We start from the raw sequence: 25,321 nt of genomic DNA, 5'->3' as shown, positions 1-25,321 counted from the left end.
ATAGCCTAGTCTAGGGCCTAGGCTATGGCCCCCGTGTGTCTGCCAAGGGGCCTGCACTGAACAATTGTGCTGATACCTTTTGCACCCATCTCGTTCGCAAATCAGCTAATTACACAATACTTCTACTTTTACTTCCAGTACTTGAGTAGTATTTTAAAAAATAAACTACTTGCAATACTTAAGTACAAAACATGTTTAATACTTTAGTACTTCCACTTAAGTACGGTTTTTAAAGAGCACTTCTACTTCTACTCAAGTCACTTTTTTGATAGAGCACTTGTACTTCTACTCAAGTCTGGATCTCTAGTACTTTATACATCACTGCACACACACACACACACACACACACACACACACACACACACACACACACACACACACACACACACACACACAGGGAGACATTGATGCTCTAAATGGTGCCCCTCCCGCCTCTGAGCGACCATCTGGTAGTGGCTCGTCACGTAACTCTAATGAAGCAAACTTTCCCAAATCCTCTGTGGTACTGAAGAGAGCAGCGGCACGTTTTCTGTCCGTATGGCGTGTCATCTAAAAGCGCCACACTGAACAGGCTGTAGCACCGTCCCTCGGGGACCCCACACCATGTTTTTAACATCCACGTGATTACCTGTCTGCAAGAGCTGCTCCTCTTCAGAATGCACTGTCCTCGGAGCAAATCAAAGTGGGGTTTACTTTCACTTGGCAGATTGACTGCATCCGCCTTTGAAGTCTGCCTTGTTGCTCCGCGCAACGTTGTTGTGAAGAGAAAGCTATATCCGGATCTTTTTGTAAAAGTAATGAACTCAGCGGTGGTAATCTCCAGGGAGGCGATGTGGCATTTTTTGACCTGTTGTAAGTGATGACTCACTAAAGTCATTGACAGTTGGGTGCTGGTAAGTCAGCCTAAATTGGAATCATTTCAACAGCAGGAAAAAGTCAACAGCAAAGAGAACGCTTCTGGGAGCACGTATCATGAGAATAAATCAAAATGTAAGTTAGAAATGTAAAATGCAAATATACTTGAAATAACATTGTCTGTTTACGGTATCCTAACCTCCCTCGCAGGCCACATTTTGGTGTAGTAGTTTTGCTTGTGGCAGATAGAGTCTGTGTATCATTGTGAAGGTTACACTTGAGAAGAGGCAGGCAAATTAGGATAATTACAAAGCCGTGACAGAGCCATATTTCCCATTCTCCTGAAACCTCAGGGCTATCTCTGTGCGCTGGATTTAATTACCCTCGTGTCTTCGGGCCACGGTCGTGTGGACTCGGGGGCGCTGCTGCACATTGTGGTTGCGGTTTAAGTTTAGGGAGACTAGGCAGCTCTCGGGCACATGTTTCTGGTTTTATTTTTTATGCTTCTTCGCTTCAGGTGCTAAGAGTCAGGACATGGGGACTCTGTTGCGTCACACGGGCCGTAGAGATAGCCTCAAGGCTCTAAGCTGCTGCTGCTGCTGCTGCCTCTGCTGCTGCCTCTGCTGCTGAGTGGATGCCACAGGGGGGGCATTGCATAACACACGCACCCCCCCGGCACAAAGCAGGCGGCGCTCAGTAAGCATATTAAAATAATAAAGAAGCGACGTCGGTTCATTCATACAAATCCGCCCCGGTAATGCCTCGTCTGTTGGAGCTCGGCCCAGGGACGTGGCTGGCCTGGAGCCTGAGATTAGGTCACTCTCCGCTTTGATGAGGGATTACAGTCTCTTGATCAGGTCCGCGATCAAACCCCCCCAAGTTTATGGAAGGATAACAGAGGCCTGAGAGCTGCTACTCACTGCTGCTCTTCATAAAGCCGTCTCTTGTCGACGTCCTATTCCTGGAAGTCACCTATCAAGCGATCTGCGACTGAAGCACATTACACCGAAATGACCATTTTCACAGCAAAATGAGTCGTGAATAAAATAGTTGCACATACACAGCCTTCCGAATTTGTCTCTGGTATTCATGCGTGTGGATGCGGTGTCAGAGTGAAATATGGTACCTTCTATCAGCAGTGCTCGTCTATTGCATAACAGTGCTGTGGGAATAGTATTTCAAAGAAGTGGAAAGCATTACAACAAGAGACAGGGCATTCCTTCACCATATCAGCAAGCACGCCTCTCATCAGCACTTGATTGGCTCCCTTGGCTGCCTATCAGGATTCAATCTGTTTCCCAGGCAACGGGCATGGGCAGCCAATCAAACAGCGTGGGGAGAAAATTGCAGAACCTCTGGCCGTTGCAGAGTAATAAATTCCATTTTTACTGAGAGAGGGTGCACAGCACACCATCGGCTGGTTAAGATTTTATAGGTTTTCAGGATAATGCGTGCAACTCCTCTTAGTTAGCTCTTGTAGCCAATGTGCAGTCCTCTGAGGTCATTCCTGAGTAAACCAGCTTTTGACGCCTCATTGGGCATCTATTTGTCCTCCCTTACAATGTGTGATGGCTTTGCTGCAGAATGACCTTGAGTACCATAGGATGAATACAAGTGGCAGACTATCTCTGGTGAATCATTTGCTTTTCTAATTAGCAATCTATTGATGTCAAACCAAAAGGCAAATATTTGTCAAAACCAAAACCAGTTTTGGAATGACGTATCATTTGGACATAATGTAACTCCAGATTCTCAACTGATATGTTGACGGCTATGTCATTTTACTGTCAAAGTTAAAAATATACTATATTCTCTGCACGATCCCTATAACCTACAAACCTGATTAAATGAAGGTCAACTTAATGAAGGGAAGACATAAGCGGAATCATGGAGAGGAAATGAAAGGAGGAATCCTCACCAGGTTTCCTGATGGATAAAACAGGTGGTCCTAGTGAGAGTGAGTGTGTGTGTGTGTGTGTGTGAGAGAGAGAGAGAGTCTGTGTGGACTAATTATCTGAGGATATCTCGTCTATTAAATATTGATGGCCATCACTAAGATCTCAGCAGAGACTCTGCATGAAGGAGCAGTTGAAGAGCTGGCGGTGAGCACCTGTGCACAGCGTCCGCACGCTTTCAAGGGCCCCTTTGACTTCGATAATGATGCGTTAAAAACGATGGCGGAAATCTTCACGGTGGTGATGACTTTGCTGCTGCCTGTCACACTGCTGGTTGATGTCTGGCAGGGGTGTGATGTGTAAACGCTCTGTATTCAGGGGCAGGGGTGGGTGAATGATGCAAAGGGAGTCAACCCGCATCATATCCACATCAAGTGCTGTATTTTTTGCGTCCGGGTAAAATGATGCCTTCGTGCAACTGCTTAGATTCTAATGTAATGCCTCAATGGTTTCCCCTTGTGGCACTGAGGCAATCGATTGAAGCTAAATGAGGCGTCTCAGTTCTGCAAAAAAAAAAATCTTGCTGAGTCTAACACCCCCTTGTGGCTGAAAAGGGTAAGGACTGGTCATTGCGTATGATTTTTTGAGCTTTGGAGAGGAGTTTGACAAATATAGTATGGCGCAGTATACTGCCAAGCTCTGCTGAAACACCAGTTGTATGGGTTCACACATGCATAATCTGTTTGTCAGATGAGGGAAGAAATCTAAATCTTGTTGTCTTTCACTCTTTGGATAGGTCATGCATTGAAGTTGACGACACTGGTAAGGGAGAAAAGATGTTTGCATTTATTCAAACAGTTTGAACACACTGTTACATACCCACAGTGGGGAGATGGAGGTATACCAATGAATGTCAAAATAAAATTGTTCTTTGCAATCAAATGTTATTACTGAACACAACCTGTCACATTGGTCTGAGAAATGGTGTGGAATGGATTGCACATTCTTAAATTAATGTATGATTAAATTAAATTAAGCACAAGGAATGAACGGAAAACATTGCATTATTGTGTTTTAAAAATCAGTCATTCTGATCATTCACACTCACACACACACGACAGGTTTTATACATCATTAAACATTATCTTGTAACTTCTTCCAAATACGCTGATACCAGTTCTCAATAACATCAACCACAGTGATGGCTTTCCAGCTGAGCACGTCACAGCAGTCATCACCCAGAACCCCTCATGTGCTGTAGCCTAAGGGACAAAACAGCACCAAAGTCTACCATGCTCAATGTGAAGTTCTTTAGGCTCGACATTGATATTTGTAGCTCAGGAGGTAAAGGACAAGTTCCCACACTGGCCTTTGGAGGGCAGCACTGCAGAGGCCTGAATAGGACACTGCGGGTGTCAAGGTGGCGCCCAAACTGGTCCTGGAGCGTCGGTGAGGAAAAGTTGGTCGATGGAATCTTATCCCTGCCCCCCTGAATTGGGCTGGCATGGGGGTAAGCTACCGTGGAAAGCACAGCCCTTGCGAGGAGCCATGGCTGTAACAGGGGCGAGAGAGGCTCAAAGGAGTGGTCAACAAACACCAAAGTCAAGTGCGGTTTGAGGGGGAACCTGAACATGTGATGGAACCCCACTTGAGCTGACAAACACAACAATGAAAAAAAAGAGAACAACAACAACACAAACAAAAATGAGAAAAAAAAGAGAGGAAGAGAGAGAAAAAGAATCTCCATCATGGTGAACAGTGAACACCCGACAAAAAGGGGGAGATTCTTAAGAGAAGCGAAGCGATGGGCAAATGTTCCAGAAAGGATGAGATGACATTTGGATTTCTTTGTTCCCCCGTTCACTCACAGTGAGCATGCAGAAACCATCAGCTGAATTGTGGCTTCAGTCTACAGGTCCTGGTAAAAATGCACAGCACACAAACACACACACACATACACACAAACAAACCCACACACACACACTCTACATTCTCACTCATTCCACACAGAGAGTCCATCAGTGACACTACATCCCACCCAATGAGCACAGCGGAGAGCACAGCCGAGTCCTTGCGCAGAGAGGATCTGTTGAAAGCCACTCCACCTCCTGTCGTCACAGACACGAGACGTGGAGCTTCTCCTCCGTGACCCGGGGACGGCCCTCTAGGGCCGAGGGAGGGAGGGGAGCGGGGGGGGAGTGGTGCAGAGTGGCACAGGGGTCAGACTGGGCTAACCCTCGCTCCTCTCCGCTAAGCACTAACGAGGGAACCAATCCAACACCACAATCCCAGCAAATCTCACGCCACGCCAGGGAAGACGCTTGAGAACAGAACAGAACAGAACAGAAGGAAACTTAGCTGTGGGTCCTCTCTGCTCGTCGAAGGGAGAAAGCCTCCTGAAAATGGCAGGTGGAGTGTGTGTCAGGACACGGGCTGTGTTGGTGGCCATTTGCTGCTACACACCGTTTAAAAATAACCTTCGACATTACAGAAGAGAAGAAGAAAATGAAAAAGAGAGAAAGAGAGAGGGGGGGGGGGGGCAAGCCAGCCATGAGAGGAATAAAAAGGACACAGGTCACCTGGGGAGACCTCCATGTTCAGACAGGCGGCGCAAAGGTGTTCACAAATATCTGTGCATATCATTTGCATTCATGAATACATTACTCTGTAAACTCGTACAATGTCCCAAAATATTTCTCCACACGTCAAAATAGACAAAAATAAATAAATATGAAATGGTAGAAATGTGTGTATTCAAAATAGGATATGGATTTAAACATATTCCAACATTTCATTTACTTTACATCTTCATAAATATATTCTTCTTTTTTCCTTCCATGGCAGGGACAACCAATGCTAGAAAGCTCTAAAAGCAGCTACAATCTCTCGTCCAGTCGGTCAAGTTTGACCCCATGAATGAGTCTGGATAACGGAATGAGAAACACTGACCAGCTTGAGGCTGTCAGTCGCTGGAGGCCAGTACTAACCTAGCTAAAAATCTGCACAGACCCAGTACGGTACACTGGATGAATGAGATGAAGATGATTAGCATTTAGCATTTATGTCTAAAAATGCCAACTATCAGCTTTTCCCCAAGGGAGATGGAAAAAAATATGGGCACAAATGATGCTAGCAGCGACGCCACGCTAACTCGCATTCTAATTACTGTCAGTCTAACACCTTTTTCTATTGATATAAATGAATGTGTGACTTGATATGGGACAGACCAGCTTCTTTTTAGTACTGTTTCTTTTTTTCCTCTAAAGGGGACTTCACATTGCACGCGACATGCGCTTTGCTTGTTTCTAGGTTGCTCTTCGTTGAGGTAATGTCCCGAGGATGTTTGTTGTGGTTACCTCCGAGCTCAGCGCAAAAGACCTAAAAATGTATAGTGCTCTGCGGTCAAAGTTCAACATGGTAGAACTTTGCGGCACGTGCAGGAGTGGCAAAGCGGCAAAATGGCGCTTGTGCTGCTCTTGGCGCAGTGGCGAGTGCAAGCCATGGAAAATAATGTGTTTCATAGCGCAGCCCTGCCATTTCAGCGTGCAAAGTGAATTCCGCTTAAGGAGGAGAGGGATTAAAACACGTTTAAAAAATCTAAATGGGCCAGCGTTATGGAAATTACGGTACATACTTAGCTTAGCTTGGCTGTTGTTTTACTGTAAGCTACAAACAGCACTCCTGCGTAGTAGAACACTGTTTTAGAAAGGCTTCTGTCCTGATGGTGTAAGAGTTACGCTTCAGTTAAGGCATTTGATCAATGGAAGGAATGCAAGAAGAGGCTCTGGAAAACAAATCTATGTCTTCAAACAGCAATCGCCATCGGAGAGGTTTGTTTCATTATTTTCATGAGGAAGACGGCTAATGGCTAATGATAGCTGGACGAAATGCTCAGCAGAGATTTCCGTGTATGTGCAAGTGGCACGCAATTTATGTTCTATTAAGCTACAGTAACTGTCAAAAATTAGTGTTTTTAGCTGGAGCGTGATACTGAAGTTTTATGTGCTTTAACTAAATGCAAAACTCGGGCTGAATCACTACTGGGAATCTACTTATCTTTTTCATTCAAAAGTTGAAATAGATTAAATTATATTTGGGAAAACTTCTGAATGATTTACTAGTGAGAGGTCGGGGTAAAATTTGATTTCATGATGACTGATCTCTAGATCTGTTGGGAGGCTATATACTACGTGATAAAGGAGAAACATGGAAATATTAACTTGAAAACAGGACGTTTGAAAGAATCGAAAAAATTTAGGCACCACAAAATCAGGTAAGGTGAAATGAATCTGCACAATGAAAAGTCCAACAGATGGGTCGTGGCCACACCCCTGATGCAAAAAAACAAAACAAAACGAAAACCCTGATTGGACACTTGGAGAGTTCTAGAGCTCCTCGTAGTCTCCGCCCCCACTCCTGCTGGGCCCGTCCCCTCCGGCCAGGAAGGCCTCCAGGTCGTCCACGTTGGACGCCTTCTTGGTCTTCGACTTCTTCTTCTTCTTCTCCTTCTCCTTCTCCTTGTCTTTTTCATCGCCCGTTCCCGAGTCCTCCCTCTCCTTCTTCTTGTGTTTGTGTCGTTTTTTGCTGCTCTTCTCCTCCTCCTAAGGACGGATGAGAGAAGGGGGTTGGGGGGGGGGGGGGGGTGCTTTGAAGCTTAGTTTCGGATGAGTGTGTCACTTAAAACAGTGCCAGACCAGCTGAAAAATCATTTCTCTCTGCGGCACGAATATGAAAAGAGGAGCGATCTTAAAAGAAGACCGTCAAAGCCTGCGTGGAAGCGTATGTGCCTGAGTGCTGAGAGAAAAGTACACACTGGGCCCGTCGGCTCTAAGACAAACACTCTGGTGATGAGTGGAGACGCGTGGGTGTGTGTGTGTGTGTTTTGTTTTCCCGCTCTCTTCCTCCCACCTACCTCTTTGCTCTTCTTTTTCTTCTTCTTCTTCTCTTTTCCGGAGTGTCTGCTTTCGTTGTCTGTAGGGGGGGGGAGAAAATACAGCAGCTGTGAGCTCACCGCCGCCCCTTCATTTATTTGCCAAAAAGTCGCTCGCTCTCAATGCAACCCACACAGTTATTGAATGAATGCATTGACTGACAGATTGAGCTGATGAACGGGGGATGATTGACAGATTGATTGACTGAGTGGGCGATGAAGGGACGGCGCTACAGACCTTCTTGGTCCTCGCTGCTGTCTTTGCTCTTGGACGGCGTCTCGTCCAGGCCCAGGCCGAACAGGTCAATGTCACTGTTGTGGCTCTTGAAGGACGGAGCACTGGCTTTGGGCGGCTCAGGGTGTCCCGTCAGGCCAAAACAGTCATCTGACCTGTCGGAGAGGTCATCCAGCCCTGCTGGGAGTGATTCCTGCAGCGGAGAGAGAGGGAGAGAAAGAGAGAGAGAAAGAGAGAGGGTGATGGAGAGATAAGGGAGAATATGAGAATGAGCGTGTGTGCCAAATGATAGAGGTCGAAGTCACTCATCCTGCCCATGCCACAGTTCTAGTGTGAGTGTGTGTGTGTGTGTGAGAGAGAGAGAGAGAGAGAGAGAGAGAGAGAGAGAGAGAGAGAGAGAGAGAGAGAGTGTGTGTGTGTGTGTGTGTGTGTGGTGGAAAGGGTCATGTGTGCCATGTTATCTAATGCTCACTGAATTACAGTGTATCTTATTCTGACCTACGTGCAGAAAAGCCTTAGCCGCAAACACAGAGGGACATTGATCACAGCACCCCCGTTAGTTGAGTGGTTTAGCCGTCGGTAAACGTTTTCAAAATCCTCTACCTTTCTGGCCTTTGGTACCTCCACATCCTCACTCTCAAAGTCGGGGTCGTCCATGACAAACGAGAGCATCTGCTTGGCCACAGGCCCGCCATGGTCCGAGTCGGAGGACTCGGCCTCCACAGCACCCCCTGTCTTCTTAGGCTGGCGCTGCGGCGCCGGGGAGGCAGTCTTGGTCTTGAGAGTGGCCGGCCTCTCCACCGCTTTGGTCTTCGCTGGTTGGGGCTTCAGCACAGAGTTCATGGAGAACCTAGACCAATCACATCGTCACAATCACAAACGTAGCCTCTCTGCGAGAGAAATACGAGGTCATGTTTTGGGTTGGTGTGGTGAGGAAGAAAGCAAGCAAGCAAAGAAGCCAGAAGAAGCTGGGACAAACTGGAACAAACAAGCTAGGCAAGAGGGTAAATTGGCAACTTTATCATTTCTTGGCATTTTAAGCCCTCAACGTTGTCTTCAAGGAAGGAGCTAGGTTTAGACATGAATTAAGGTTAAGGTTAGGGTTAGGTGCCTTTACAGTAATTTCCTGTGTATTAGCCGCATTGTGTATAAGCCGCGGCGAATAGTTGGGAAATTTCGGTAAACTGAGGGTGGCAGTGCTGCCTGGAAGGCGCTAGGTTTAGACAGGGGTTAAGGTTAGGGTTAGCTGCCATTAAAGGGATATTCCGCCTCATTTCCCACCTCCCCTCGAGCAAAACAATCGATATTTACCCTGTTCCCCTTCATCCAGCCATTCTGTGAGTCTGGCGATAATACTTTTAGCTTCAGCCTAGCATAGATCATTGAATCGGATTAGACCATTAGCTTCTCGCCTGCTAGCTTCATGTTTAAAAGTGACTAAGATTTCTGGTAATTTTCCCATTTAAAACGTGTCTCCTCTCAAGTTAGAAAGTGCAATAAGACCAACTGAAAATGAAACCTGGCGTCTTTCTAGGCTGATTTGACATGGAACTACACTCTCATCTGGCGTAATAATCAAGGCAACTTGCAAACTACTGGCACTACTACTGCTTGTTGTCTATGGGGACTATTTTCAGATGCTGCGTACGATATCACTGCGCCTATGGTACGTTTGCAAGTTGCCTTGATTAGTACGCCAGATGAGAGTGTAGTTCCATGTCAAATCAGCCTAGAAAGACGCCAGGTTTCATTTTCAGTTGGTCTTATTGCACTTTCTAACTTGAGAGGAGACACGTTTTAATGGGAAAATTACCAGAAATCTTAGTCACTTTTAAACATGAAGCTAGCAGGCAAGAAGCTAATGGTCTAATCCGATTCAATGATCTATGCTAGGCTGAAGCTAAAAGTTGTATTGCCAGACTCACAGAATGGCTGGATGAACGGGAACAAGGTAAATATTGATTGTTTTGCTCGAGGGGAGGTGGGAAATTAGCGTATTTCCAAAAATATCCCTTTAAGTTGATGGTGTCAGCGCTGCCTGGAGGACGATGTTGGGGGCTTAAAACACCATCGAGCAACTTTAGCCCTGTGCTGTGCACATCCCTGGACATACCAAAAGAAGACACCAGAAACAGAATCTAACGCAGTAGACATGAGAGACAAAGCGCTCCCATCCCACTGAGAGGGACGCTGGCCACTCGAGCCTCTCACCCTTTCAAGTCCGCCCCCGCGGACGAGCCTCTTTTGTCCTGATGGGCCGGCGCTGCGGTGGTGGAGGGCTTCATCACCACCGCCTCCTCCTCGTCGCTGGTCAGCGTGATGTCCAGGCTCGGGGCGGCCGCCGGCGCTAACGGCTTCGCTGCCGCCGCCGTGTCATCGAGGTCCAGGTCGTCCTGGAAACCCGAAACCAGGGGGTTGCCTCCTCTGCCCTCGCCGTCACTGTAGAGGGAGAGAGGAGGAGGAGGAGAAGGAAGAGGAGAGGGCTCAGAAACCTTCACGTCATGTGATATGCTCCTTCATGCAGCGAAGGCTGTACAGGTAGACAACTCAGGTGGGAGGTCAAGGTGTAGTCTCTACTCAGTTGTATTTGAATCTCCCAGACAGAAGAGTATCTTTGTAACACATGCCGTACAGAGGAGGACAAAGGCAGGAATTCATGATTCAGAAATGTCATGTTGTTTTTTTGCCTTTGGGGGTGTTCTCTGTTCTCTCTGACAGTGGTGTATTGTGGCACCGCAGGTATGAATGTAACACCATCGCGTGAGGTAAAATGTGACGGGAACAGTCTGGTAGGGTTTGGCCTCAAAAAGGCAAAGCAAGAACGCTCAAACCCTTCTCATTTCTGATCCCTGATTCCCTTTGCTGCCGTTTCTTTTATTAACTGGAGGCAGGACTCAAGAGCACTCATGCAGCATTCTCAAGGCCAGAGGAGAATGATTAATGACCCAGATTTGATGTGTGCCAACAAAAAAGGGAAAAAAAGAAGAAAAGAGGAAAAAAAGAGGAGTTCACAGAATACTAAAATAGACCACCCTTTGCCTGGGTGAAGACAGACACTCATACAGTGACATGCGAGCCATCACTGAAGTTTCACTGAATGCTACATAGACAAACCTGCCAGGCCCACTGATTGCAAAAAGACTTCAGAGGAAAGGTTCGGTTAGACAAATTCACCACTTACCTCAAATGCTGTCAATTAGCCAAGGAGGCAATATTTGAACATCTTTCTTTTCTTAGCTGACATAGAATTTTCTTAGCTGACATAGAATTTAAGACAATGGTGACTCTTTATGGCAAATGATAAATATAATCTTGCAACCTTTCATGTTTTTCAGGTATGTTTGCAATGGTCTCTTTTGGTTAATATACTGTAATTATTACTGTGGCTATTTGGTTATTATTATAATTTTACCAACTAAAATCTACAATTACCAGTACCCATTAAGCATGTTAGATATCAATTTGTAAGATTTCATTTATAATTTGTAAAAATTTAGTTGTAACACAACACCATGGTCTGTTTAAGGTCTAGCATGATGAACTTTCCAAAGAAAAGAGAAAATATCAAGTGTAATGAAGAATGATCCATACCGTACGTGCCGTATTATTCCATGTCTGTTTAAAATGACATCCTAGCTGTAGGTCAGTAAGTGTATTTTTCAGTAACAGAAACGACATGTCACTGCTTGTCTGAGAAGTTTCAGCTCTGTGAGTGCACAGAAAGTCAGAAAAAAAGGTCTCTCTCTGCACCTGTCACTGTCCAGAGTAGCAGCGTGTCGGGCTTTCTGTTTGGACTTGGCAGCGCTGGCGCCACCGTCCTCCAGGAAGTTCTTGTCCATGCCCATCTCTGGCAAGAAGTCATCCACACTCTGCACCTTGCCTGTGGGCTGTGAAGTGCCTGATGTCCCCAAGTCTGACAAGGAGAGAAGAAAACAACAATGTTTTTTTGTTTTGTTTTGTTTTTAAAAGGACCCTTTCTGGCAAGAAAGAGTTAGTAATCTTATGCTTTAATCTTTGGCAAAAAACATCAAAGGCCTGGAATGACATCAGAAGCCATTCATCACAGTTCACTGTTTGTTCTTGGCATTGTTTGTTCTTGGCTATGCATGCTTGCAACTTGTCTATTGGAACATCTGTTTGACAGATATCAACATACAGTATATGTATGTATGTATGTACCGGTATGTATGTATGTATGTATGTATGCAGGTAATGTATGTATGTATGTATGTATTCATGTATGTGTGTGTGTGTGTATGTACTGTATATAGGTGTGTATGTATGTGTGTGTGTGTGTGTGTGTGTGTGTGTGTGTGTGTGTGTGTGTGTGTGTGTGTGTGTAGGGGATTAGTAATGGCCGTCGCCGGCTCCCTCCAGCCCTGCCCCAGCCCCCTCTGGATCTGCAATGCAGCAGCGGGAGCACTGGTGCAGACAGGAGACAAATGACTGACTGAGGCAGCGCCACACACACTCACAGCCAGCCGGCATGTGTGTGTGCCAGGGTGTACGAGGGATATCAAGGTGTAAACACGCATGCCGGCGGTATTCTCAGAGTCTACATATACATATGCATATTCATCTGTGAATAACGTGTGTGTGTGTCAGTCAGAGTGTGTGCAAGTGAGTGTGCAGTTATGTGATGTGCAAGCTACAGAGGTGATGCTAATGGGTCTTCATACCAATCTATTCTTTTCTACACACACACACACACACACACACACACACACACACACACACCTCTCTCATTGGCATGCGATGCGAGTGTGAAGTTGCAGCCCCACAGCGCCTCTCCGCTGTTCTCCTGACAGCGCTCTTCCATCTCCGCGGCAACGCACGCTGGGTTTTTTAAATGCGACTAGACGTTACTGGGTTTGTTGGCCAATGGCGAGGCGCCGCTGGAATTCCCTTTTCCGCACCACCCGAGGATGGAAAAGAAATACACGGAGGCCGAGGAAAGACGATTACGCACGCAAGCTTCTCACGCAGTACGTCGTAGGTGGGATAGTGAACACCTTTCACGCATGGCTTTCTCGCTGGCGTAAATCCGATTGGGCCGTGAGAGATCGTGACAGCGCAATTTCAGGCTTGACGTCTCGCACACTTTGGCGGAGCAGGCGTAGACAAACCCCCGTTTAACGTTACGGCGGTTTTTAATGCTCTTTTATTGTGCTTCTGCTGTGCTGACTGAAGCGATGCTCTGGCTCATTTGAAACAAAGCATCATGGGACGTCTTTGTTTTGGTGTGCCGCTCATCTCTCCCCCCCCCGCAGAGATTGCCAACGAGCAACGAGCATTCCATGGCAAAAATAGATGCCGCCTCATCGTTTAGGCGGTTGACGCACGTTGGCCGCGGTGACGCGAGTGTGTTGCTACATCTGTCCAGTACTATTCACAGTGTCTGTGGAGTCCTTTGGGGGTCATTAAGTTCAGACGATCAGTCTTGATTTCAAGCCCATCTACCCCTGGCCTCTACGCAAACTGAAATGTCACATACTGTACTTACCAACATACAGTACTACTACATGCAAAAAATGCATTTCATACCTACAGCATATCTACTGTGTGTGTGTGTGTGTGTGTGTGTGTGTGTGGTGGAAAGGGTCATGTCATGTGTGCCTCACTGAATTACAGTGTAAGAGACTATCTGATTCTGATCCAAGCGTGTGTGTGTGTGTGTGTGTGTGTGTGTGTGTACTCACCTGAGGTTTGTTCTGAAGTGGCGGAGCCCCCAAACAGGCGGGACATGAAGCCTCGTTTCTGGGGAGCGGGAGCGGCAGCAGCAGCAGCGCTGGGTGGAGACGAGGCGACGGGCGGCTCTGGGCGGAGCTGCTGCTGCACGGGGGGCGACGGCGCCACCGCCTGCGTGGGCGCGGCCAGCTGCGGAGCGGGCACCGCTTGCGGAGGGGCGCGGGGGGGCGCGTGCCCGGCCGGGTGGGGCACCGGGATAGGCTGCGTCTGCGGAGGGGCCTGCGGGGTGCTGGGGCTGGACACGCTGGGCGAGGAGGCCCCCGGGGGCACCACGGGCGACTGGGACCCCGACGACGGGCTCTGGCCGTTGGTGGGGCCCGGCGAGTTGTAGCCCTTCCCGCGGGCCTCCATCATATCCATGAATCTGCAGCGGAGAGGCAGATGGGGGGGGGGGGGGGGGGGGGGCAGATGAACAGCTGCTTCATTAACCAGGCTGCCCTCCAGTGACTGAGCAGGCGGGAGGGGGCAGCACATGCACACTCTTCAGCAGACGCGGAGAGAGGAGGCTGTGAGTTTGGCATGAGTCAGTGTGGAGTGGGATGGAATATGTTAATGTGTGTATGTGTGTGTGTGTGTGTGTGTGTGAGAGAGAGAGAGAGAGTGGCAGTGTGTGTGTGTGTGTGTGTGTGTGTGTGTGTGTGTGTGTGTGTGTATGTGCCAGTGTGTGTGTGTGTGTGTGTGTATGTGTGAGAGAAAGATGACTCACATTTCATAGTTCTGATCCTCCGTCTCCTGCTGGACGTTGAGCTCCTCCAGAGTGGCGTCGATGTCCAGTTGGTTGGTCTCCAGCTGCCTCAGGAGCGTCTCTCTCTGTAGGGATGCAAACACACACACACACACCGGCTTATTTTCCCCCAAATATTCTCAGATTCCCATTAACGTCACGTTTACAGTGTTACCCCCAATAACATTCCAATAAACTTGATCCCTACCCCACTCCACAGTCTTAAAAAGGAGAGTGACCAAAGCATTGTTCAAGTATGACCACTAGGGTGGTCCTTATTTTTCAACTTTTAAAAGGTCATGCTCTCACCCCACCAATATGTTTGAATATATATAAAAAAATCAAATGGGCAAAATTTTATCAAAATTAATCAATATTTAGAGGTTGCTCAAGACCTTTAAAGTTTAACACATTTGCATAATATGGGATATGCCATATAGCAACTGGAAACACTTGACAAATATGACAATTGGCAGAAACTGAAGTGGCAAGAGAAAAACAGGAAAAGTAGCAAAAAAACAAGACTCAGCAGTCCAATGTAGAGGTCTTCATAGACGAGTTACATTAGGAGACCTGTTTGATATTGCACATTGAGATGCACTCATTCTTAACATGCAACTTTAGGGGCAGCGGCGGCCTAATGGTTAGGGTTTCGGGCTTGTAACCGGAGGGTTGCCGGTTCGATCCCCGACAGTAGCGAAAAACTGGGCGAGGGCAGTGGTTGAGCACAGCTCTCCCATCCACGGCTGAAGTGCCACCTAGTCCCTCACTGCTCCGCAGCTCACTGCTTCAGGTTAGTGTGTGCTTCACCTCACTGTATGCTCTGTGTGTTTCACTAATTTACGGATTGGGATCACGGGACTCAAAAAACTCAAAACTAATAATAATAATACTCAAAAATAATAATAACTACAGTATATATACACTTTTATATATAGTCTATATATACACTCAAGAATCCAGATGATACAGACTTAGAGAGAAAGAAGAATCCAGAAGAAACCAGAGACCAGAGAGAAAAAGGACATTGTGGGTGTATGGGCATAGTTGATACTTGCATAGTTTGCACTTAATGCAAAAGAAAAATGTAGAACACAACAGGCTACAACAAGCACAATACAACGAGAGGAGCAATTGATGAATTAAATACTAGCAGACTGCTTCTGAAGATAGTACTGATGAGTGATGATGAATGTTATTCTGTGAAATATGCTGTGAACAATCTGCAGGATGGACCTTCTACTTTCAAAACTACAAAAACAGCTAAGCTGGCTGCTATGATGGATATAACCAAGTTTTCTGATTGAAATATTCAAAGGCCTTGAGCAACCTCTAGATATTGTAGGAATGATTTAAAATTTTGCACTGTGTGTTTTTATTGATATCCGAACACATTTAGGAGGTGAGAGTTGAACATTTCCCCAATTTTTTTTTTACCCCATATAAGGACCACCCTAATGACCACATCTAACTTAAGTTAAGCCGACTTGTTTTCTGAGGCACAACTAAACGTAGCGTTCTTCGTGACTGAATTCCGAGAGTGTGTGTGTGTGTGTGTGTGCGCGTGTGTATACACACTCCTGCTCCAGCCGCAACACACTCGCCGCTGTCCCGTCTCGACGGGCTCTCTTCCGCCCCGCCTCCCATGAGCGGGCAGCCGAAGGGCACCCGGCAGAGAGTGGCCCTCCTGCAGTGCCAGTCTGGGCTAACTTTAGGAGCCAATTAGAATGCCACGCCGGCGTGGGCTCTCCGCTCGTGCCACTTAATGCCACGTCCTCCACACACTCACTTTATCTCACCATGGGCACAGAAAGTGAAGGCCCCTTCAACCTTACCACTACAAAATGTTCCCTAACTCACCACCAAAATACATATAAAACGTGCTTAGTGACTACAATATGTCTTTGTCATCCCAATACTTCACCACGTCTCTTTAAAATGTAGACTAAGATTAACTAGGGCTGTTTTTCATTTCATTTTATGGATAGTTGAGAGTCATGATCACCGCAATAAAAAAACAACTGGAGGCTTTAATTTAAAATGAGAAGGGAAAAAAACGTACGAGTGGCATCAATATTTCAGATCAATACTGGAGCGAGCGCCTGCCATGACTGCATGATAAACAGCTCCAGGAGCGCATATAAACTCAATCTGTGGCCAGGGCGTGTACAGGAGCAACAGAGCCGGGGCATATCTCATCCCTCACTCTCACTCTCTCTTTTTTGCTCTCTCTGTCGCTCTCTCTGTCTCTCTCTCGGTCTCTCTCTCGGTCTCTCTCTCGGTCTCTCTCTCGGTCTCTCTCTCTCTCTCTATCTGGTCTAGTATTTGCAGTTGGGGCCCAGGTGACAGGCCTCCACTGCTCCATACTCTCTCTGTCTGTCTCTCTCTCTCTCTCTCTCTCTCTCTGTCTGTCTGTCTGTCTGTCTGTCTGTCAATTCAATTCAATTCAATATAGCTTTATTGGCATGAAAGTCTCAAAAACATCATTGCCAAAGCTCAATCACATGTACACATAAGAGGTTAAAGGAAAATAAGGACATTTACATATAATGTTTGGAATACAGCACATGGCAAATATAAATGCATCCAAAATGAACAAACAAACGTGCGTGTGTGTGTGCGTGTGCGTGCGTGCGTGTCTGTGTGTAGTTTCTCTGTCTGTGTGTAGTTTCTGTCTCTCTCTCTCTCTCTCTCTCTGACTGTCTCTCTGTCTGTCTCTCTCTCATTGGGGCCCAGATGACAAGCCTCCATGCGACTGCTCCTCCGCTGCTCCGTACTCACCTGTGTGGACGCACAGGCTTCCCTTTCATCACCTTACTAATTCATGGAGCCTCAGCTAGCTAGCAGACACTCAGAAAGATAATACGGTCCTCCACACACACACACACACACACACACACACACAACCTGACCGCCGAGATTAGCAAGTCCTGTTTAGGGTGGTTCACAATAACAAGCCAGACAGCAGCAGCAGCAGCGGCGGTGGCGGCGGTGCCCATTCCATCCGGTGCGGAGCAGATTGATGGGGCAGCGCCGTGCGGCTGAAGGGGCCAGGAGGCTGGGGAATTATTGATGGAAGGGAGAAGTAGTGGCCGGAGAAGCTTGGGAATAATTCATGCACAGGGCCCTACGCAACGGTAGATCTCAGCAAGCCATGACATGAAAACAAATACACTGAGGCCCTACTTCCAGGAGAGTGAAGTGAACACCACAGAACAGGCTGTATAATCACACAGCACACAGATCTGGGTCCAATTAAGGCAGGAATTTCTGATAAACGATTTTGATGAATGATTGGATGATTATACCAGGTCTAATAACCTTATATGGATGATCAGCCATTTTTTTAATTTATCTAAGGATATTTTTTGGAGGATTTTGTGGAGATAAACACACAATCAAACCAAATCTCACCAAGGATATCCACCATATAGTTGCCATGGCACATAACACAGCTAAAATGTAAGTTTTACATCACAACTGTGCTGTTGGCTTGCAAGGCAAAGCTTTAGCTGTTTTATCTTGCTGAATTCCTGAATAACTACAAGCATTTTCTGCAGGGCCTAAACCACCCAAGCCAGCACAAGCATGCGGTCTGACCTGTAGCTGCAGGAAGGGGATGTTGAAGAAGCGGTGCAGGTACTTCAGCCCAAAGCCGTTCTTCATGGACGACTCGGCGTAATGGATGTACGAGGAGCCTCGAGGCCTACAGGGAGAGAGACACGTCAGCGCCGCGTGTGAGTGATGCGTCTCTCGGCCATCAGTGGCCATCAGTGACCATCACCGTCAGCTGATCGTCCTGTCCTTTCCCATCGCTCAAGTGATCATTCATGCCTTCGGTCAAAACACAGAAACCTGGGGCTAGAGAGGGGAGCCGGTCTTTATCTTTGCCTAGATTCTCAAGGTGGCTCTCGAACATTCTTCTCACAATGCACTGCATTTAGGAAAAAGTATTATCAACTTGCCACGGCTCTCCTGTGCATACGATAATACTGTACCTATAAAGCACTGGAATAGGAATAGGAATAATTCCAAGGCACACCTGGCCACCACCCAAACCTAAAAGCATACCAGTGTGAAATGTAAGACCCACAAATGTAATACCTTCCCACAAATGCAATAAACCCCTGCTTTCTGCTCACGTGTAATAGTCCCATAAATGTAATATTTTCCACAAACGTAACAACTGTTGCCTAGCGCTAATGTAATAACTCATTTCTTATTTTCTTAGAAACTTTACATTTCTTGGAAATGTTTTCAGAGAGACAGAACATTTCAGAACGCTTTGAGAACGCCAGGAGCTGGAACCTGTACCTGTTGAGGCTGGAGATGAAGTCTCGCGTGTCGTCGGGCAGGATGACCCGGTGCTCGCCCATGTCCCTCTGGTTGCCGAGCACGCACACAGGCACGTGCGTGGGCACCTTGGGCAGCTCCCTCATGATGTAATTGAAGGTCCTGAAGAGAACGACACACCTTGATCTCCCACACAAACTCACCACACATTTTCACTTCCACCAGCCTGAATGACAGAGATGATCACCTTCAGTGTTAGCCAGTTTTAGAAGCAGCAGTTAGTGACTGTTAATGGGTGATAAAGCAGACATCTCCCTTAACCTCTTTCACACACAAAAAAAAATCTAACTTAATTTGAAATTATTGAAGGAGAAAATTGCTTCTCAGCTTTTGGAAACGGAACTGTTTCAGCTGAGGTGTTCAGCAGCCAAGGCCACAGATAGAATGTTAAACGTATGAGCCGACAGAGAACGGAACCCAGGGGGCCCGACCCAGTCCCGCCCTCGGTAATGTTCTACTGGGGGCTAACGGATCTTTAGCGGGTTCAGCTGCGTCGGCTGTCTTTCAGCGTGGATCTCTCTCTTAGACCTCATAGTGAGCGAAACGAACAAAGAGGAGAAACACAAAGTCCATCTGTTTGTTTAGACATCAAGACATCGACAATAGCAATAACAGACAGAAGCTAAAGGCAAACAGAATAGCAAAAAAAATACATCTAAAAGGTAAACACTGAATCGGTCCTGTAGAAACAGATGACCAATGTGCAAACATAATGAATATAAAAGGAAAAATAAAAAGAGGGAAGAAATAAATCCTCTCTCTAGGCCATGTGTGTGTTTATTTATCTCTCAACGAGCGGCAAAGAGCCCATGATGGCGTCGCTGAGTTGACCCAGCTGCAACCCAATGCCAGACACAGAGACCGATAAAGACACAGAAGTAGACCGGGAGACAGAGGGAGGGAGAGAGAGAGAGAGAGAAGATGCTCACCACTGCTTTGTGATGTCGAACATCATGATCACGCCATTACAGTTCTTATAAACATCCAGGAACTCGGCATCCAGGGCCATCTCAGCTTCCGACTGAAAACAAAACATAAATGCACGAAAAAATGAATTAATGCTGCACTGAGCGCCAAGAATAAATCTCAACCCCTCACACTGGCTTAGCCAACACTTTAATATGACTGGCTTTTTGAATATGAAGCACTTGCTACATGTTATCCACAGAACAGAAGTGACATTTGTTATGGCAGCTATGACAAATGATTTGGGTTTGAACAAAGGCTTTCCCCCCCACATCTCTGCCTTCCACTCCAAACTAGGCAGACACATTAACAGCTCGTGACACCTCTGAACGCAGCCGTTACCTCCTGAGGCTCGTTCTCCAGTTTCAAGTTGTCCCCTCGCTTTTTGCCTTTCCCTGCAGTAGGTGCAAAAAAACACAAACAAGAAAATAAATAAACAGAGCAAATAGCGATATTACAAACCAGTGAGGAGGGAAAAGCAATTACAGAAAACTAACACATACTGACATTTGTTTCCCTCCTGTTCGACTGCATTAAAGATTTATAACTTAATGTTCCGTATTCTCAGTATTCTCTATCTGTATGCACTAAGTTCAAGTTCACAAAACAGTCTTGGAAGCTGTTTGAAGGCAGAGGAGGAGGTGGATGATTTTCTAGATTAAGTGCATATTTCATGTCACACATAATTTGCTGCTATTTTACAGTTGCTTAGGAGCTTTAGTTTTGGTTATGTGTGATCTGTTTTTCTTGGTCATGCGTGTTTACTGCGTTTTGTACTGGCAATCCAAAATACAATTTCACAGAAAACACTATTTACCTCATGGGAACAACCAGGTTCTAAATGAACCATGCACTTTGTTCGAGTGGAAGACAACCAGAATGATTTTCAAAAATTAGGAAAATAACATAGTCAAATCAGTGTAGCCATGCTCAAGTAAACAGGCATACATGATTTTAAAAAAAAATCACTGAAAATGCATCAACCACCGCTCCTTCAAGGAATCTCTGCCGAGCTCCATCTTAAGAGAAACAGTAGTTGAGCCAAGAGCCATGTCTAATGCCCCTCTGGAGCAAGAGACCGGCAGGAAAGGGAGAGAGGGTTACACGAGCACCACAAACACAGGCTGCCTACTACAGTCCAACCCCTACTGGGCCACCCACTCTCACCTAATCCTTCACCAGGTAGCTTTTGACCTGAAGGAGCCATAGAAGGGGAGCAAGAACACTGTTAGAAAGCACAATTACAAAAACTTTTCTTCACCAACACTAATCAGAAAACTGGGCTTACGGAAGCCATCTTCAAACACTGACTCATAAATTAAATATGACACACCAAACTGTGTACCTATTTGATTTGATTGTTTTCTATCAGATCAGATTACCAGTGACTGTTGCTCAGCAAATCAATTGAATCCTTTCATGTTGAAACACACTATGACGTTAAAACACTGAACTAATTTGTTTTCCCCCCAAAGGATCCCCTCAAGGCTCACCTTTGTCCACCACATCCCATACCTCCACCTTCACCACGTCGTCTGTTGCTGAGGAGACAGAGAGGCACACGATCAAAGTCCACCCTCGACATCAGCACAAAAAACACACTATCAGCTTGAACACTCAGAACACTACAGCTTTGTTATCACGGACAGCTTTGCTATGTTTTTTTTTGCAACTATTTCTGAGGAATTAGCACACTGACAATACACAACACACAGAGTTAAAATTGTTGAGCTCAATTTTCCATAATCATCGATACTGCAGCACCACGGGTAAATACCAACAGCACAGCCAGAGGCAGAGGGGAGGCCCTATTCTGCCACATGCCTCAGTGCTGAGTCACCTACAGTGCTAAAGGACTTGGGTTTGTTGACAGAAAGTGTTTCTCTCCACAAGCAGCAGCAGCAGCAGCAGCCACTTTGGGGCTTTTTTTCCCAGCCGCAGTTAATGGGCGACCGAGGGGAAAAGAGCCCAGTCTGCTGGCGCCGCGCCAAACACACACCTTGCATGGGAAACACACACAGTGGGGGGAGAGAGCAAAGCCAGTGTGGGTGTGTGCATGTGTGTGTACTGTAGGTGTGTGTGTGTGTGTGTGTGTGTGTGTGTGTGTTTCAACACTGGGCCACCAGCTAGCTACTTTAATGTGGATTAAAGCACAGGATGCGGAAGCGAGAGCCGTGAAATTGCGAGTGAGATCGATGCAGTGCTGTTTTCGTGGTCAGCTCTGACTTCTTATGAGCTTAATGGGACAACAATGACTGAAGGGAAGTGTGCCATATGCTGACTGACAGGCGTTTGATGGATGCACACTCTGACCTGCAACATTACATTGTGTTGTAAGTAACAAAACACCCTTCTCAAGTGTTGCCGCACAACACAATATCTAATTAAAAAGGCACAAGAGAGAGTCTTACTTTTGTAGTTCCAATGTATACTGGTGACCTGGATTTCCTGGGTGGGAATATACTCCTCGATAAACTTCTTCCCCTGCAGTCGGTGCCATAAAGCGCTCTTGCCAGTATTCCTGTCCCCACGGATGACAATCTTCACTGGGGGAGAGAGATGGGAGATACGACATTATGTGGCAGCTGGAGAGCCTCATCCATCTATCAAACTACAAGAGGAGCACAAACAACTCAATAAAGCTGTAATGCTCTTCATGACGGCCCAATAGACAAAAGACAGAATGTAAAACAAATGTGTGCAGACTGCAGAGATACGCATGTCGGACTTAATGCATATTGCGCTCCATGTGTCAAGTAAAGTAAGACATTTTGTCCACAAAAAATGACAATGATAGTCTTGCGTTGACATTTAATGAACAACATAACAGGTGGAAAACAGATAATTGCTTAACTTTACATCATCCCTGTCAACACAATCAGTTGGGTGTGAAAGGGTGCACAGATAGCCGTCCCCGCCATCCAGAAAACATTACCTGACATGACCATTATCTAAAACATGAACTCTGAGTGTAAAAGTAAAGCAGGCCTAACTGCTCCTGAACATCACTGACAGCGAGAAGTCGGAGCCGACTGGAAAAATAGGCCAGTGGGTGGGTGATCGTGTATCAGTCATGAATGTTTAATGTCTCCAGAAATGGTCAGACAGCAGCCCGAGCGCTAGCAGAGGATCAATACAAGAGCACAGTTCACTGTCAGTAGGGGAAACAGCCTGCTATGTCACAGCACAACCAAATCAAATGGCCCTGCCACGCTACTTTGCTCTGTTGAGGATAACTACAGCTAGAATTGATCATGTATGGCTTGGTTTCGTCATCTAAAAGACCTCCTAACTATTAACCATGCTGCTAACTACAATATCTCCATTCTAATGCCTTAAGAGCTCTAGTGCTTCCACTCAGTCCTGTCACTTATTTACACATCAAAATATGAGGAGGGGGAGTTCAGTAATCTGAAGTGCAATCACTTACTGTTATACTGCACACCCTTGGCAAATCACTTACTGTTATACTGCACACCCTTGGCAAATCACTTACTGTTATACTGCACACCCTTGGCAAATCACTTACTGTTATACTGCACACCCTTGGCAAAGCGCCTCTGAAGACTCTGGTTCATTGACTGCAGCCCAGCAGGGATATTTCTCTCCCTCAGCTGCCCTCCCTCGGAGCCGACAAGTTTCTTTAGTGCGGAGAACATCTTGATGATGGTTTTCGTTCACTTTCCCTTAAAGAAATCAGTTATCCAAATTCTTCCCCCGTCTACCCTTGAATGAATGGGTCAGCAGAATCCAGAGAGGACTTTTGGAGAATTTGGAGGTGCAGTTTGCAAATAGATGTATCATGCACTCTTGTAGGCCAGGCTCACGTGCAAAAGTCAGTGACAGCTCAGATCTGGAACTACAGGAAGCCTACTGAGGAAGGACTTGGCAACCAAACGTCTTCACCAGTGCAGAATCCTTGGGAAAGCCATCGCTCTCTGTGAAATAACAGCCTTATTCTATTCACATTCCAGTTGACATCACCTACAAGAAAAAAAAAATCACGTTAGCTCAGTCCACTCAATGCATAGGCTAATATCAGTCAACAGACTCGAAAATAGACTAGAGGACGACGTAAACATCGTTACACGAATACATTCTCTACATAACATTGCGTGCATACAATTGCAGGAAGGCTGCCAAGATGTGTAACTCTGATGCGATGAACGATGAGGAAAACACTCACATCCACAGTGAAATGGCAAGGTGATGGCCATACACAAAATACTTGGTTAAGCTATGTGTTGAATGAATTTAATTGCAGATATCCTCGCTAACGATTAGGTAGTTAAAAGGGGCTTCGTTTCTGCTGCTGCTGCTTCAAGAAAGCATAACGTTCGTCCATGTTATCTAATATCCGTTAACCATATGGCACTTGACACCTGAATGTCAGTTTACGAAGAACGTTTGCAGGAACGTGAGAACTCGCGTATTCGTAACCAACAGTGCCGAAGAGCTGACATGTCTTCTCTGCAACCCTAGCAGTAAAGCCGATTCGGAGCTAAAGCTAGCTGGGTTTCCATGATATGTCTACAAACTGGCTAGCACAAAGCTATTTCCTCCACTGGATTCAATGTTATGCTACGTGTCAGTGTTTTCTAATCCGGATCCGGTAAAATACCGCAGGAACATTTTCATTCAATTTATTCTGCAGTCGAATAACAACATGTACCTCATAGACTGGCCTTTCCATCGCCATTCCTTCCCCATATTGACGATGAAACCCTCTGAAGCATCATTATCCCGCGATGACAACCATTTCCCTAGCATCCCTCATCCCAACTGGAATGTATCACGAAGAGACAATTACATCTTCACGGCAACAGATGATATAGCGCCTCTAGTGGACGGAAGATGAGCAAACCAATCTGGTGCCCACTGCCCAGGTAGCAAAGGTATTGTACTTTAGACCTGCTCAATTTTACAGGTGAAGTGTTGGTAACATATAGTTTGTTCGACTTCAAGCAGCGCTGCGCAGATTTGTCTGAACATGATGCATGATGGACTTCTGTGGACTTTTGCACAATGTTTCGAATTCAGCAAAGATCAGGTTCAGCCATATCTGTCCATGAAGTTGAATTAACTGACACACACACACACACACACACACACACACACACACTCACACACACACACACACACACACACACACACACACACACACACACACACACACACACACACACACACACACACACACACACACACATATTTGAACACCTAGCCAGGCTTCCCAAAATGATTTCCTTCTTTCTGTATTTCTTATGCATAGATCATGTCATCAAAATATTTAGAGGGAATGCTGATAATGATCAGTTTTTCATATGCCACTGCAAAATGGGAAAAGATTGCAAAATGTGGGCACAGTAGGCTAACAATAAGGCATGTCTGTCATAGACTACTTTTACAGTAAACCTGAGTTTTAAGGCAGGTAGTCAACGTTTGTTTGTTTTTTGCTTGTTTTTTAACTTGAATATATTGTACATAAATGGATGATCTTGACTTGATTGACTTTTAAAGAGTTGCCTTTGCAAACATCATAGCATAAAAACTGGGTTTGCGTTCAAAGACAAACTATATGTATTTGAAGAAGATTAAAATGTCAGAAGTAGTGT

The 25,321-nt window shown here is 46.0% G+C and overlaps 1 protein-coding gene across 2 annotated transcripts; it reads right to left on the bottom strand.

The window, feature by feature from the left end:
- Positions 1 to 3,582: 3,582 nt before the first annotated feature.
- On the bottom strand, positions 3,583 to 24,481 carry rabl6a (RAB, member RAS oncogene family-like 6a). Of its 2 annotated transcripts, none has more exons than XM_062554560.1 (16): positions 24,379 to 24,481; positions 23,236 to 23,690; positions 22,118 to 22,252; positions 21,200 to 21,247; positions 20,049 to 20,101; positions 19,670 to 19,761; positions 18,702 to 18,842; positions 17,988 to 18,093; positions 14,370 to 14,473; positions 13,615 to 14,027; positions 11,666 to 11,828; positions 10,127 to 10,354; positions 8,519 to 8,765; positions 7,919 to 8,108; positions 7,663 to 7,721; positions 3,583 to 7,351 (listed from the first exon to the last, which is right to left on the bottom strand). In XM_062554560.1, exons 2-16 carry the CDS (start codon positions 23,363 to 23,365, stop codon positions 7,136 to 7,138), a joined length of 2,325 nt encoding a protein of 774 aa, XP_062410544.1. In that variant the 5' UTR covers positions 23,366 to 23,690; positions 24,379 to 24,481; the 3' UTR covers positions 3,583 to 7,135. The 2 variants fall into 2 exon arrangements, with proteins under 2 accessions (XP_062410544.1, XP_062410543.1); XM_062554559.1 differs by having other exon boundaries at positions 20,049 to 20,105; positions 21,201 to 21,247.
- Positions 24,482 to 25,321: the final 840 nt, after the last annotated feature.

The sequence above is a fragment of the Sardina pilchardus genome, chromosome 14, assembly GCF_963854185.1.
Source record: "Sardina pilchardus chromosome 14, fSarPil1.1, whole genome shotgun sequence".
NCBI lineage: Eukaryota > Metazoa > Chordata > Actinopteri > Clupeiformes > Clupeidae > Sardina > Sardina pilchardus.
The sequence above is the reverse complement of the archived record's forward strand: the minus strand, read 5'-3'. Positions and strand labels throughout refer to the sequence as shown.

Excerpts from the sequence above, each read along its gene's own strand:
- rabl6a (XM_062554559.1), bottom strand. The coding sequence starts at position 23,365 with ATGTTCTCCGCACTAAAGAAACTTGTCGGCTCCGAGGGAGGGCAGCTG. Across the intron at positions 18,094-18,701 it reads TTCATCTCCAGCCTCAACAG|GCCTCGAGGCTCCTCGTACA; the intron begins GTACAGGTTCCA and ends CTCTCCCTGTAG. Across the intron at positions 8,766-10,126 it reads GCGGGGGCGGACTTGAAAGG|GTTCTCCATGAACTCTGTGC; the intron begins GTGAGAGGCTCG and ends TGATTGGTCTAG.